The 14,936-nt window shown below is 40.2% G+C and overlaps 2 protein-coding genes across 3 annotated transcripts in view; one reads left to right on the forward strand and one right to left on the reverse strand.

The window, feature by feature from the left end:
- Positions 1–4,602, reverse strand: part of pax5 (paired box 5) — a 57,614-nt gene extending 53,012 nt beyond the window's left edge. The window contains exon 1 of the mRNA XM_069697483.1: positions 4,151–4,602. Within this exon, the coding sequence (XP_069553584.1) occupies positions 4,151–4,196 (46 nt within the window). The 5' untranslated portion in view covers positions 4,197–4,602. The remainder of the gene's footprint in view (positions 1–4,150) is intronic.
- A 9,759-nt stretch (positions 4,603–14,361) lies between these two features.
- The window catches only part of zcchc7 (zinc finger, CCHC domain containing 7), a 50,671-nt gene continuing 50,096 nt past the window's right edge, over positions 14,362–14,936 (forward strand). For both annotated transcript variants that reach the window (XM_069697460.1, XM_069697461.1), the window contains exon 1: positions 14,362–14,445. The gene's annotated coding sequence lies outside the window, so the exon portion shown is untranslated. The remainder of the gene's footprint in view (positions 14,446–14,936) is intronic.

A 14,936-nucleotide genomic window follows, 5' to 3' on the forward strand; every position in this document is an offset into this window, starting at 1 on the left:
TCATTTCAAAATTTCGTTTTTGTGGATTTCTCGCTCTTTATTAACGGTTTCTTTCCTCTCCTACTTTTACTTTCAGAGGATGGCTTCGGCTCGTTTTGAATTGCTCAACGGAACAATTTCAGATCCAAATACAACACAGCAAGTCACACAGTCCGGTTGTGATCGTTAAAGAAACAGTGGAGTAGAACGATACACTCTTATTTTCTATTTAAAAAATCATGCTGTTAAACTCGAGGCTTGTCGTTGTCTTTGGTTTTGCTTTCTCTCCGATGGCTTTTTCATGGGTATTTGCAGGATAACCACGAGGGGGCGTTCAACCTTGGCCCAACATACGCACACGCACGTGCACACAGATACACTTGCTAATACCAAGACATACAGGAACTTTACCACCAGCACACTTGAAGTCAAGAGTCTTCCAAGCAGCGCATGTGGGAGCCTGAACTGAGCACAAATATAACATTAATCCATGCAGGATCACTTTATTTCTAACGTGCGTGGCTGTTTCTCTAACCCACATCTTCAACACTAAATGTGGTTTTATGAATCTTCATTGATTCCACGTCTCTGCTCTTTAATCCACTGACAGTAAACCCTGTTTCCAACATTCACGCTAATCCTCATTCATATTTCACATCTCTTCACTGAGTATTCATCAGTTAGGAGGCCTGATGCAGACCTGACAAGCAGGAAACCAGCTTCATTTTGTTTTTGCCATTTAAAATAAAATAAAAAAAATAACAAAGGACAAAAACCAAATACCACGTTGTAATACAAAAACTAAAAGACAGATATTAAGACCTGGATCGTGCAACAGAGAACTCGGGCCCGAATTTAGGCCACACGTGAACGAAATGACCAGCAGACGAATATTGACAATACGAATGAATGTGAGAGACACTGGTGGGAGGAAATACTCTGAAAAGTGACAAATGTTGTCTGTTTAGTATTTTTATATATATATACATAATACAATGTATACTTTAAAAAAAATACATATTTTCTATTTGTCTCTTTTTTCTATATAAATAAATAAACAATACATAAGTAATATTTTGCATTGCCAGAGCAGGATGTGTGGCTCAATTGTGTTCTCTAAAAAGAAACTCAAAATCAAAAGCATAACTATATCATATTTTGCGTATTTTTGGTTTTCATTGTATCCGCCCTCCCTCTGCAGTCTGCTTATATTTATTGAGATATAGACACGAGCGCTTCTCTCCCCACAGAAGTAAACTGCAGCTCTTGTCTCTCCGATTTGCAAATTAAATACATAAGCAATTAAAAAATCCAAACACAATCAATCATGTATACAAATTGTTGTTGCTTTAGGGTTGGAAATTTGGAGAAAACTTCCATCAGGGTAGGACGACTTTAATCCGGGGATCCAAAGCCATTACCATATTTCATTACCTCTCCAGTGCTGGAAATGGGAGGATTGGAGGGAGGTGGAGGAGGAGGCACAGGGCCTGTGTACTTTTTTAAACATTAGTAAGAATGTGGTGGAGTTGTGATAATCATTTGGAGGCAAATTGAAGCCAGTGTTGTTGTTTAAGTGTTCCCTTCTTTCTTTCCTCCTCTCCCTTCCCTCCATTCACCATGACAGCTTCGGCTGTTTTGCTTTTTACGCCCGAGCCTCGAAACGAAAAAGCAATGAAAAATTAATAGCGCATGTTAACTCCACCAGCTCGTTTATTACACGCCCGCTGACTGTAAACATAATGAGAAAGCTCCCGTATCTCTTCTTAAGTTTTCATTTGCTTATAAAATATAAAAGTCATAACTAATAAATAAAATATATGGACTGGAGAGAGAAAGAGCCGTCTTGGACTTCCCGAGGTGGAACTCGACTCACTGCGCTGAGCAGGTAAATCACTGCACGGCCTGATCACATGGACCTATTTGTAATGATTTGGCTCTTTGATAATGGATTTAAAGACCAGTTTGTTATCTGTCAGGTGGAATATAAGGCCCGGCTGGTCATATCAGCCTGTGTTATGACGGGGCACTTCAGGTCGACACGGAAGTAGGCTATATGCCATGTGAGGTCATCTCTCTCCTTCTTTCACCCCTCCCTCCCCTCTTTCTCTTTTTCCATCAGCTCTCTGCATCGCAGATTTTCTTGGTTTCCGTTGACACAACATCACAAACCGTATCTGGCTTTTACTTTGCACGGTTTAGGAGCGTTTTGGGAACTACTTGTAGGAGCTCAGAATCAAATATTCCTTATAAAATATGCAGAACAGACGGGAGGTTAATGTCAGGGGTTCGTAGTTTGGTCATGAGGCTGCAGGAAAGCATAAAAAGGTTGTTTGGGCGGGGAAAAGTGGATCAAACCTGGAACCTAAATGATTTCTTTCAACATTAGGGGATCCGGTTTCGCCTAATGCCAATATTTTAGAATAGACATACAAAATAGACGTCACATTTTTTGGAAAACAATAAAATCACGTATTTCTTCTCGAGCAGATGAGGCCCCCAGGTGTAATTGTGAAATTAGTAATAACGTAATTTGCTGGCCCACAGTGACAGAAACAACGGTCCTGCTTATTGGGGGAAAAAAAAAACCGAGCTGCGTACTTTTACGCACTGACAACCTTTAGAGCGGGAAGAGGGGGCGTCTGATTAGATCCACGTTCATTCTCACTGATTCTTCTTTGTACCCCAAGCACGTATTTTGAAGTGAGAGGAAATGGAGAGGCTGTGGGTATAGGCCCTGGGCCCTAAAGACTTTACACATCAACAGGGGAGGGCCTCCTTTAAACTCTGATTTCCTCCGTGGTTAAAAGGTTATTATCCAATTGCTACAAATCCCATTGCTTTCACCGTTTATCAGGGGTTAGGCCCACTCCACAAAAGACTGCAAAAGGGCCATTATTTGTGTTGCAGACCACTGGCATCATTTGATGACGAATTTCCAAAGAAGGCCGGGCACAAGCTAATTCATTTTTATTATGAGACAACGTGTCTGGGTCCGAACACGTTTCCTTATCACAATATTGTGAAAATACATATCTAAATTGCTCCAAAATGCACTATGCACCTCTTTAAACATGTTGTTCCACAACTGTCTCCAACATTTTTTTTTTAAATATTATTTTTAAGAAGCAACTAGGGTCATCACAAAAGCAGATTTTTGCTGCCGAAAAGTCTGCATAAAGCGCACTGGCCGTTCAAAGAGGCTGATCACCGGCCCACAGTTTCTTAATGGCAAACGACGTTTTATCAATGCAGACGCAGCGGGCAGCAATATGAAATGATGTGATATCCATTGGGTGCCATAGCAAGGTCGATGGCCTGATCCATTGCTGTACCAGACCCTGCTGTTTTATGAATAGGCCTATAGGAGATTAACCTGTTGAATAAAGTAATGGAGACACAAAGGAGTGAGTCGAGCTCAGGGCAGTTTTTTTTTTTTTTTTTTTTTTTTAACTTAACCGGTCAGCGACGTCAACATCTGGTCCACAAACTAAAAATAAAACTTACAGGTCATCAATATGTCACACCCCACTATTCATAAGACACATTTGGACACATATATTTAACGAATATGGAAACACACGCAGGCAAAGCCACCACAAACTTGCACAAACTCACTGTTTCCTATTCAGGTGATGTGGAAAGTTCAACACGTTGAGTTTGCCTGAACGACCACGCCACTCAAAACTAACAAATTCAGCTTTTTCTTCAGGCATTTCTGTTTAAATTCGCACAAATTAAAAGCGCAAACTGTAGAACACTCAGACACATTTGACCTTTAATTGTTTAATTAAAGTTAACAAATTTCTATAACACAGCAAAACAAAGATGAGTTGATTGTCTTGACTCTAAAAGTTTCACCACCTGCTCACAAAAGTCACAAACTTTGTATAAAAGATTGTGACTAGTCTGAAAATACCTCTTTGCTTTTCCTGTTCTTCGTCATCCGGGACTATTTCAGAAAACTTTGATATACTGTACACCACACAAAAGTTTTTAAAAAAAAGAAACACTTCTATTTACTTCCATCATAACTTCCATAACTTATGGGTAAAAGTTTCGCGTTAAAAACTGTAAACGAACAAACAACACAAACACGTGTTTCGTCTGATAAAAAGTTCAACTCATCATCAAAGTGAAATAAAGCTCGAGTGAGCCGGTGCGACCCTACCTGCTCTCCCCAGCCGCAGTCCAGGACTCTTGGGTCCCTGGTCCATGTTATCCGGTTAGAACAGGGGGAGGCGAAGGAGGGAGAAAAAAGGAAAAGAACAAAAACTTTTTCCAGAGTCTCCCTCTCTTCCCTCTCTTCCCCTCTCTCTCTCTCTCTCTCTCTCTCTCTCTCTCTCTCTCTCTCTCTCTCTCTCTCTCTCTCGCTCGCTCTCTCTCTCTCTGGCACAGTTTCTCCTCTCCCTCTCTCCTTTTTTTTTTTTTTTTTTTTTCTTTCGTCCTACAGTACTTTTGGGGCGAGTTGTAGGTTGAAATAATTCGACCCTTCCGCTCCCTATTGCACTCCCTGCAAGTGCTCAGTCAGCTGCAACTAAACGCTTTAGGTGGAAAAAAGGCTTCGGGGGGAACCGTGAAATGATCACGCCGAGTAAAAGAGCCGCGCTCTCAATGTGCGCTCATGTCCTGTCCTTCTTTTTCCTGCACGAGCTTGCGATGGGCGTGCACGTGAGCGTGCACGAATCAACATGCGCTTTAACACGCGCGCGCGGCCACGCATACATACACAGCGTAGAAGAACCTCCACCCTTCCCTGCAGGGCCGCGCCCCCCTAACTCGCATCTGTTACCAAGTTCCACTTTACTAAACTTTCCCGCCCCACTCTCCCCCTTTCTGTCTTTCCCTCTTTTATGGGAGATTTATTTCCTCTGTATACACATCCTGATCGATAGCTGTGGAATTAGGTAGGTAACATTCAATTATATGCGTAAAACCAGTACAGGTTATGATATGTTTCACTTATAAATCGTATGAATATAAAGTTGGTGCTTAAATTAATTTATGTTCAGCGTCCCCTAAAACAACGCTCATGAGAGTTTCTCCAAACTTCTCTCCTTCTCTCTCCTGCCAGGATACACCTGTTACGCACGGTGCACTTTTACGCATGACGCGTGGACTGAAAGACTGTGGAGCTGGTGCAACACACACGGAACAGCAGTTGAAGAGTTCAGCCTTCACCTCCTGCACGCGCTGTGTGCAAAGTGTTTGTTATAAAAAACGGATAGTTCCGGTCCTCACCTCTGATTGTTCGCAGACACACACCTGTGCGCGCATAACATTTCATTTAAATATTAATTTGCCAACTGAAAATTTCCACTCGTACTGATACTCCCCGCTTTGTTTGGTTCTCATCGACAACTTTATTCTCTGGCGGAACAATGACATTAAACATTACCTGAACATGTGCGCGTTTTGGGCTCTTCCGTTTTATTACATTCAGGTTCTGCAGTCGTTTTGGACCAACTAAGAAGAATTTATCTCCGTTAGCCTGAAGATACTGCCGAATTGCACGGTGTAACCCAGGGCCTCTATTGGCTAAGCAAAACCCCTCCAAAATAAATGAATAAATCAATCGAAATAAAACAAAAAAACAAAACAAAAACCACAATTTCAATTTTTTTCCCCCTCTGTTCATTCTTTTTATTTTTTTTATTTAAAAAAAAAAAATGATTAGAAGCCCGTGTGAATATTTGCAACATGCACTTGAAGACAAAAACTGAAACAGTGGAAGTTCTTCTTGTGGATAAATTATGAGTTTGGCGTGAATGACTTCAGCTCGATTTCAACTAAGAAATGGCCTGAAGCTTGAGCAGGAGGTCTTTGTCAGATAACACATAATTCTTTCACATTTTACTGTTGGGAGATCACTAATTCATTGTCAGGAAATGTTACAACACCAAGGGGAAAATATGTAAAAAGGACAGGACAAATGAAAGAGAATTTCTTGCAGAGGCAAAACCAACAATAGAGTCTGTCTGACATCTCTGCTTAGGGGGGGGGGGGAACCCAAAAAAGACCCATAAGATTTCAGCATAAATTCCTACAGGATTTGAACAAAAACAGAAATTAAGATTAAAAGAGAAATTTAAATAGTGGTTGTGCCTCTTTACTCGGGAGTCTTAACTTCTCCTTCCTTCCCTTCCGTTTCCGTCCTCCAGACAGCTGCAGGTCTCAGGGTTCACGCGCAGCCCCGAGACAATTGAGTGCGGAACAAAGCGTGAGACAGCGGACCCATTTTGCTCTACTTGTCGCCTCGCGCTGCAACACTACGACCCTGACCTTCGGCTCGCGCCCACAACATCAAAACATAAACACCTAATGTTTCCGAGTGAAAAGGAGGATCCACTCTGACCTTCTGGCGGACAAACAGCCACGGATAAATCAATTACAGACTTTTATCAGAGAATTGTGAATTTATTCTGCCTTGGACTGGGCTACGGGACTTTTATGGTAGCATGAAGAGAGGGAGGGGGGGGGAGACCTTTTCACAAATAACATACAGAGTTATTTGAGGCTGCAGCCTCGTGTTGTCACCCAGCCGGTTAATGATGATTAGCGCCACATATATTGACATGGCTACTGTTTTCTTGCCTACAGGGGGGAATGCTCGTCAATCCTCAGCAGACTTGCCTCATCCTTATCTTTTTACGGACCCAAAAGTTGAATCTGTATGCATGACCATGGCTGCGGATTATTCACTGCATTTCCTCAACGTGTCAGCTCGCAGAAAAGACTGAACAATTACCTGTTATTGAGCTATTCCAAAGAACCCAGTCATTAACTCCTATTTGACTTTTCTTTTCTTTTTTTTTTTTTTTTTACTTGTTTTTGACGGCAATTACATTTTGAGTTTATAATGTAAAACAGAGACAGTTCGAGGTAAATATGATCAGCTAAAGGCAGCTGCAATTAAGCTTTACCAGGAAATGTATGTTCATTGTGGTGAAAATGTGAATTTTAGAAAATATTTTTTTGAAGAGAAACAATACGAAATGTATAGTTGCAATTATTATTATTATTATTATTATTATTAATGTTATTATATCTATTTATTATAAAAAGAGACAAAACAAAGAAAGTAGAAATTAATTTGTCACGTCACGTTGTATATATTTTTAATAGTGATAGGTTATGTATTCATCCAAACATTAATTTATACGTAGAGATAGTTAGGCCAGTTGTATTTAGACTATGTCAAATATTTTAACTATAGGTGTAATGGTTATTTAAATGTTTTGTCACGTCGTTCTACTTTTTCAGAGCAGGAATAGTTTTTCTAATATCCTTTAATTTGTCTTCTGCAGCCTCGCCGTCATGTGTCTCTCCACATTTGGCATCGCCCGCATGGATGTCTTCAAAGAATTCGCCATAGTTTAGATATTAATCATCACTTGTTTGTTTTTCAACCCCGTGCTAATTAGTGTAATTAATATGAAGGGGCGTAGCTGGGTCGGTGACCCGCGGTCTGACCGAGCGGAACTGGAGAGAATCGCATTAAAACCCGAGACAGAAGTACTAAAGGGACGATTAGAACAATAAGTAAACACGTAAACACTAGAGGGAATGCTCCCTGTCTCTCTGGGAATTTTGGTTTTCAGCAGACCGTTGAAATTTAATGTAAACTACAAGGAAAGACAAAGGTTTAATCTATATGTGTGTTGGGAGAGAGACTGACATTTCTGTGTCGGTGAAATTACATCTGCATCTGTGTTTTGTTTTTGTTGTTTTTGTTTTGGAAGCTCACAAACAGTCCAGCCTTTTTTTTTTTTTTAGGTTTACTTAGTGGCAGGCTAAATATCATCAGCAGGGTTTGTTTAAAGTATCAAAAGTAAAAGTACTTAGTTTGCAAAGTGATCCTGTCATTATGTTGTGTTTTATATTATCATGTGATGTTATTATAGACTTTGTATTGTTGGATGTTAGCTTATTAAAACAAAATATTAAAATGGGACATAATTGTCACCAGAGTACAGTTGAGTTTAATCTATAACAATTAATCCTTTTTTATTTATGGAACTATAAATCTTCTATGTAAACTCTTGTTCTGAAAAGAAACTGCAGCTGTCAGACAAATGAAGTGTGGCGAAAGTTCAATATTTGTCCCTGAACTGTAGTGGAGTAGAAAGTATTAGAAAATGGAAAGTATAAAGTAGAAGTACCTCTCAGTTGAACTTACAGTACTTGGATACATGTACGCAGTTATTTCCCCCACACTGCTCAGAAACATAATTCAACAGCTGCAACCATCATGACAGTATTTTGTTTAACCTCAGAGTGAACAACATTTGCATCTCTGTACCAAGAGACACTGCATCTTGTTGGATAATGTTTGGATTTTTCCTTCACTGCATACAGTTTCTAGCAGCCCGAGCTCACATTTTCTCACAGCTTGTCTGAAAATTTAAGAGAGACATTGTATTATTTAAAACATTTCTTAAAAAGCTTCTCAGGACAAACTTATTTTCCGCTTTTCAAAACTGATCATTTGCTCTTTTGTTGTTATTTCTGCTTCATTGATTCTATTTCTCCTCTTACGTTTTCTGCTATCATCACTGCGTGTTCCACTCAAAGATTTAAGGTTTCTAACATGAAGCCTGGTTTAAAAAAAAAAAAAAAACTCCTTTGTGTTTGACATACTAGTGTTGATCTATTTTTGCGTCACATTTCTTCACACTATAGAAACTTATATAACACTTTGGTAAAAACTTGCCCCTGGTGCTCGTGTGTTTTTTTTTTTTTACCTAGTGACACTCAGAGCCACAGTGCTGATTGAGCTTACCTCCATATCCCTGGGATTTAATTCAGAGTGGCACTTCACTGTGGCGACACAGGGTTCCCTTTTTGCAGCCACGGTGCCTGGGTGTTGTTGTGGCTATAGAGGCTACAAGGGGGCTTAAAGGCTGCGGGGCGGATTGAGAAATGGGACACATTATTTGTCCATGAAACATTATGTGACACAACATGACACCAGGCCATTTGTATGTAAAGGTAAACATTTCAGCGTGACGATTCGACAAGAGCGGACAAGGCTCCTGTCAATGTGGTTTTACACTCACAGCTGAGAAAGAGGTGTTGTGGCATCGTGTGGTGATGGAGTGTGTATGTGGGACTTTGTGTGTGCGTGTGTGTCTGTGTGTGTATAGAGCTTCTGTTCACAAATTTAATCCCCATAGACACAAGTCACTTGGTCCAGTCTGAAAAGGTGTTGTCAGGCTTGTTCTCTTGTTGTTTTTTTTTCCTTTCTGAAAGCACAGACAGACTGTTGATCACAGAGCTTCACAAAAAGTGTTTCCAGTGGGGTGTGTGTGTGTGTGTGTGTGTGTGTGTGTGTGTGTGTGTGTGTGTGTGTGTGTGTGTGTGTGTGTGTGTGTGTGTGTGTGTGTGTGTGTTTGTTTCACCTGTATGCTTTTAATTAAAAAAACAACAACAACAGAGATTCGAAGCACCAGCCTAAAACCTCCTGACCATAAGAAACTGTCTCATAAGCACTGAAGCATCCTGCTGGCCCTTAGACACGGACACGGCTTCTCAACTTTTTTTTTTTTTTTTAAGCTTGTGGCCTCTTTAATAGAGGGACTGTCTACTTGTGGCCCCTCATGACATGCCATTTATACCCTGGTATCGACACCTTTAGATATAGCTGAGTGTGTCAAGCCAAAGTGGAGTTGTGTTGTAAATTAATGAGCAGAACGTTTAAGGGGAATAATAAGGATGATTTTTTTATATGATTTTTGCATCAGTGTAATATTTTAATTTGGCAAGTGCAATTTCATAGATAAGCCTGAAATCCAGACATTATATCTGATTATTTTATCCACCAACACCTTTGTATTTGATGGCTGTATACTACACAAATAAATGTCACTAAGGTAAGGCCAGTCGTGGCTGATCAATGTTACGTATTCCATGTCTGAAAAAGGTTGTACAGAGAGACTAAAATTTCATTCGTGCTGAGAAAACAAAGAAATATTCTGTTACATGGTGCAAAATTACAAGCAATGGTCCCGTGACGAGTTATCATTCCCCTCTGGTTGTGCCTTATCATTTGTTTCTTCCTGCTTGTGAGCTTTGCTACTGATTAGTACATGCTCCACTTGAGATATTAACTCTGGGATCGACTGACTCTCTCTTATACTCCATCAGCGTCTCTATCCTGCAGAGCTTTTTGATGCTGTGATATCTGCTAGAATTAATGGAAATATAACACCTGTGTTAATGTGACTGCAAAAAGTGTGTGAGTTGCAGTGAGAGATAGACCCTGGTGGTGATGGGACTTAACAAATGCTGTACATCTGGAATATGTGAATGACACCAGCACACAGAGGGCCCCATATGGGTGATGCATGGGAGCCATTTTTGTTCAGAAGCGCTGATCCAGGGAACGTTTTTTTTTTTTTCAGAGGGAATTCCTCCTGCCTGGCTGCTTTGATACCGACTGGATGGTTGTATTTACATGCATACGGTAACAAGGAAGCATGTGCCAACGGTAGAAAGGGAGGCAGACTGAGCTGTTACAGAACTGAAACAAGCTGATGCAAGCAGTTATGGCTGAAACCTCCATCTGAGCTGCAGCTAGAGATGTTTTACCAACACTGTACCCTTATTTCCAGGACTACAACTATTATTTTCATTTAAAAAAATAAATCTAGTAATTTTTTTTTCTTAATTCCTCCGATGCTTGGTTTGTAGAGTCAGAATATAGCATCAAAATATGAACCACACAGTCTTTGGTGATGCTTTAAAACGTCTTGCTTTGCCTGGCCAAAAGTCTAAAACCCCCAAAATATATTGTTTACTGTCACAAAAGAAAAATAATGCTCATATTAAGGGTGCTCAAACAATCAGTCAAACATCAAAACTTTTGCCAATTGATGTCCTGACGACTGACAAATGATAGATTAAATGTTTAAGCTTTTGTCCTGAACAGCTGTTGCAATTAAATCCCACCATTTCTCACCATACTGCACGGGTCAAAATGTACCAGAGACATGTTACACCAAATCTCTTACAGTTTCATCACACTCACTGAAGTCAAGCAGAAAGAACAGAGACAACAGGTTTTGAGCTTCTTCTTTTTTTTTACTCTTCAGACGAGCACTTCTGTACACAAATGATCATCAGTAGAAGAATATTGCCAATAAACCAGACGGGCTGATGAGAATCCTGTTTTGATAAAACACTCCTGAGAAAGTGTTGCTGCAGCGTCTGGTGCCAAATGGAAGAAGGAGCCACCATGGGCCATATAAACACCATCAAATGAGAGCAATGACATGCTTCTTTTAACTCCTTCTCCCCAATAAAGATCATTCATCAGGCAGAACCATCCCCTCTGGAATGTGTGATTGGAAATCGGGGGACTTTAAATCCCCGTCCTGGACCCTCCATCCATCTTCAACACGCCAATGGTCTGGACGCCACTGGCCTGGAGATGAACCGCTGAAGCAGATGCCTCCATTCAGCCGGTCTGCTCTACCTTCTTTTTAAAATAATAATAGTAAATACCAGCAAATGCATGAAACCCAAAATCAGGCAGACACATCACAATTTCACTGAGGCAGTGAGGCATCCCGAACCTGCATCCAATTTAGAGAGATACGGGGAGCACAGGAGGCAAAGGGCCCCCATATGCACTTCCCAAAAACAAAACAGATGCAGGATATAAAGTGTGTGTGTGTGTGTGTGTGTGTGTGTGTGTGTGTGTGTGTGTGTGTGTGTGTGTGTGTGTGTGTGTGTGTGTGTGTGTGTGTGTGTCAGATATATACGTGGACTAAAGGAGGTGATAGTGTTGTGACACGAGGTACAGCCTAACCTTTTGAAGGAAACAATCCAACTCTGTGATGGCCTTTCCTGTGATGACACGCATGGAGAAACTCAGGAATCAGATGGCATTCACTCTCTGATTCTTTATCATAACGCCCTTCGCTTACTATTATTATGGCGGCGACAGTTATAGTCAAATATACAGAGATCACAATTATTCTCATGATATAAAGGGGAGGAGAAGATGGATGTTAATGTTGCATGGCCTGCATGGGAGCCAGGATGGCATAATTTTGCTGTATTCTACGTGTTATAAATATGACTGATGGCGATAGCCAGTCTGTTGGAGTACATTTACATATAGATTTACATTCCCATCAACATGTAATAATAGCACAGGCCTGAAGGTCCATACTAGTCACTCACACATACATGCACATATTCACATATTCTGACATTATGTAGCCAATATTTGTGCCTTATTGAGGAAGCATCCATCAAAGTGAGAATAGTCTATGTAGTGAAAAACAGTATGGGGCCCTGCTGGATCTTTTGTCTGCAGAATACAATGCCCTGAAAGTGAAGCAGTCTTGCTGTCTATTCACTGTCAACTTTGATAATGACATTTTATAATCAGAGGAGGTACACTTTTCACAATAACGTCTCGGGGTCTGAGGACAAACAATGCCCACCGTAAATTGACAATATTTTGCAAAACGGTAGAGCTCGACTGGTAGTGTTATTCAGATTCCTTCTTACAAGTGTCTTTGCCTTTATTAGATGTGACAGTACAGAGCTTACAGGAGAAAGGAGCAGAGAGAAAAAGGACGTGACATGCAAAAAAGTTCCCCACTTGAACCAGGGAGGCCACTGACTGCAAGATCAGTTTCTCCAACCGCTCGTGTGCCAGTACACTCCAGACCTGTTATTTTTATGATCAGCTCAGAAGGATTTGATTTTGTTTTGTCAGAGGATTTACAAAAGGCAAAATTGAATGAAGCTAATCATCAAACACAATACTACAAACAACAAAACTGAGATCCAACAAGATCTGCAATACAGAAAGTATATGCTAATCCCCCCACCCCCATTACCTCCAGATGTGGTCCAAATAAATAGGTTTGAATGAATTCCTTAACTTCACAAGTTGGTTTATGGCATCTTGGTGGGTGAGAACTCTTCATCATAGCAAAACAGTGTACTCTCTTTTATATCAGAATATTGTAAAATTATAATCTGGATTAAAAAAAAAAGTACAAAACACAATGTAAATCTGTGTTGGCATACAACTCATAATAGTGATTTCAATGCCACAGCTACCCCTGAATTCCATTCAGTTTTAAAAAATGTACCATGGTTCCAGAATTTATAAAGTAAAACACAGCAAGGAAACCAATAACAAAAAAACATTAAAAACATCAATATTTAAAGCCTGAACCATCCCTGACTATAAGATTTGTTACCTCAGAAAGTTTTAAGCCTGATTTAAAAGAACAGAGGGTGTCTGTGCCTCCCGAGTCCAAACTGGGAGCTGGTTCCACACCAGTCTGAGTCCCCTGAGGGACAGTTAATTTTCCATAAACGACTCTGAAATTTTGAGGTTCTCCTTTGTTTTGGGAGGAAACAACTGTTAATTTTTTTTTTTACATCACTCACATTGATTCAGCGGAGGAAGAAATATTCAGGTTTTTTACTTCAGTAAAAGTAATAATACCACACAGTGAAAATACTCCACTACAAGTTAAAGTCCTGCATTCAAATCCTTACATGAGAAAAAGTATGTTATCAGCAAAATTTACTCAAAGTATCAAAAATATAAGGACATACTATGGAGTAAATGCACCTTGTCAATGTTTTAAAGTTGATGTTTTTGGATTAACATTACTGCTGCGTTAATGTTCAGTTTACTGCAATAACTAAGTCTAACTGTATACTGTCTGTTAGTTTAATCTACAGTAATTCATTATATTCTAAAAAGTCATATGTTTTTAGGGTCACTATGAACCACATAGGGGCCTATATCTAAACTGTGAATAATGTCAGAAAAATAGTTTTCAGGTTTGATTTCCAGAACATCCAAGAAGGTTTTTAAATTAAGGACATAAAGCACATGAAGAAACATTTAATTGTTCAGTTTATCAGACATTAAAATCTATAATCAGCAACTTTGGACATACATGGCTTTCACTTGACAGGCGGGGTATGAAAACGTGTAATCGGAAAAGTAACTAAATCTGTCAGACAAATGTAATAGAGTAGAAAGTACAATATTTCTCTCTGAGACTTAATGGGGTGCAAGTATAAAGTTGCATAAAATGAGTGAAGTTGCTACTTCAAATTTGTAAATTTGAAACAGACCTTTTAAAAGAAATTGATAAGAAAAAAAGACAACAAAAGGCAAGGTTTTTTTTTTTTTTTTGGCCTAATATAACAAAACCCAGTCTAATATAAAAATACTGTTTTTGGTTATGTGCGCTGGGGAGCACTCGGACTCACGTGTTTTCTAAAATCCTCAAACACAATAATATCCTGCACTGTTACACACATCGGGACAGTAGCTGCCTCGGCGGGAAAGTGAAACGTTACGGTTGGCCAACTGATTTTTCCCACTCCGAGAAACCCGGAAGTTGTTGGTAGGTCTCCTTCTGGCTGGAAGCAAGCGAGCAGCTCCGGCACCTAGATCTCCCCGGTGCTTTGGTGAAGGTGAGCTCATGGTTACTGACGCTGAGTGTTAAACATAAACACCGGTGACTTTGACTGGGGATACTGTAGCTCCACGTGTTTGTTCTCTTTCGTGTGTGTTTGGGGCTGCAAGGCTCCATTGTTTACATCCGACCGGCTGCTGCTCTGCTGCTTATAAACACGTGGACAGACAGGGGGGACGCACGCTAACCAGGGACATGTGGAAATAACTTGAAATAGACGCTAGTCAGAGACAGTTTCCCAGTCCCCAGATGTTGTAACAGTCAAATGTTAGTCCTGGATCAGTAGTTTACTGACGACCTAACGTGCCACTGTCTGCTCGCTAGTTAGCATTTAGCTCGCCGTGGCTTCAACCAGTGGTGTGGTGTAACCAAGTACACTTGGACCAGGGACAGTGGTAACACTATGTGCTATACTCCCAATAAATCATAAACCATTTACACCGTAATATCCAGTTTTCAACAATTCAAACTTCAACAACTGAATTTCTT

This window comes from Brachyistius frenatus, unplaced genomic scaffold, assembly GCF_029030835.1.
Source record: "Brachyistius frenatus isolate BFR_SWC_R1_liver_20210118 unplaced genomic scaffold, ASM2903083v1 Contig_23, whole genome shotgun sequence".
NCBI classification, from domain to species: Eukaryota; Metazoa; Chordata; class Actinopteri; family Embiotocidae; genus Brachyistius; species Brachyistius frenatus.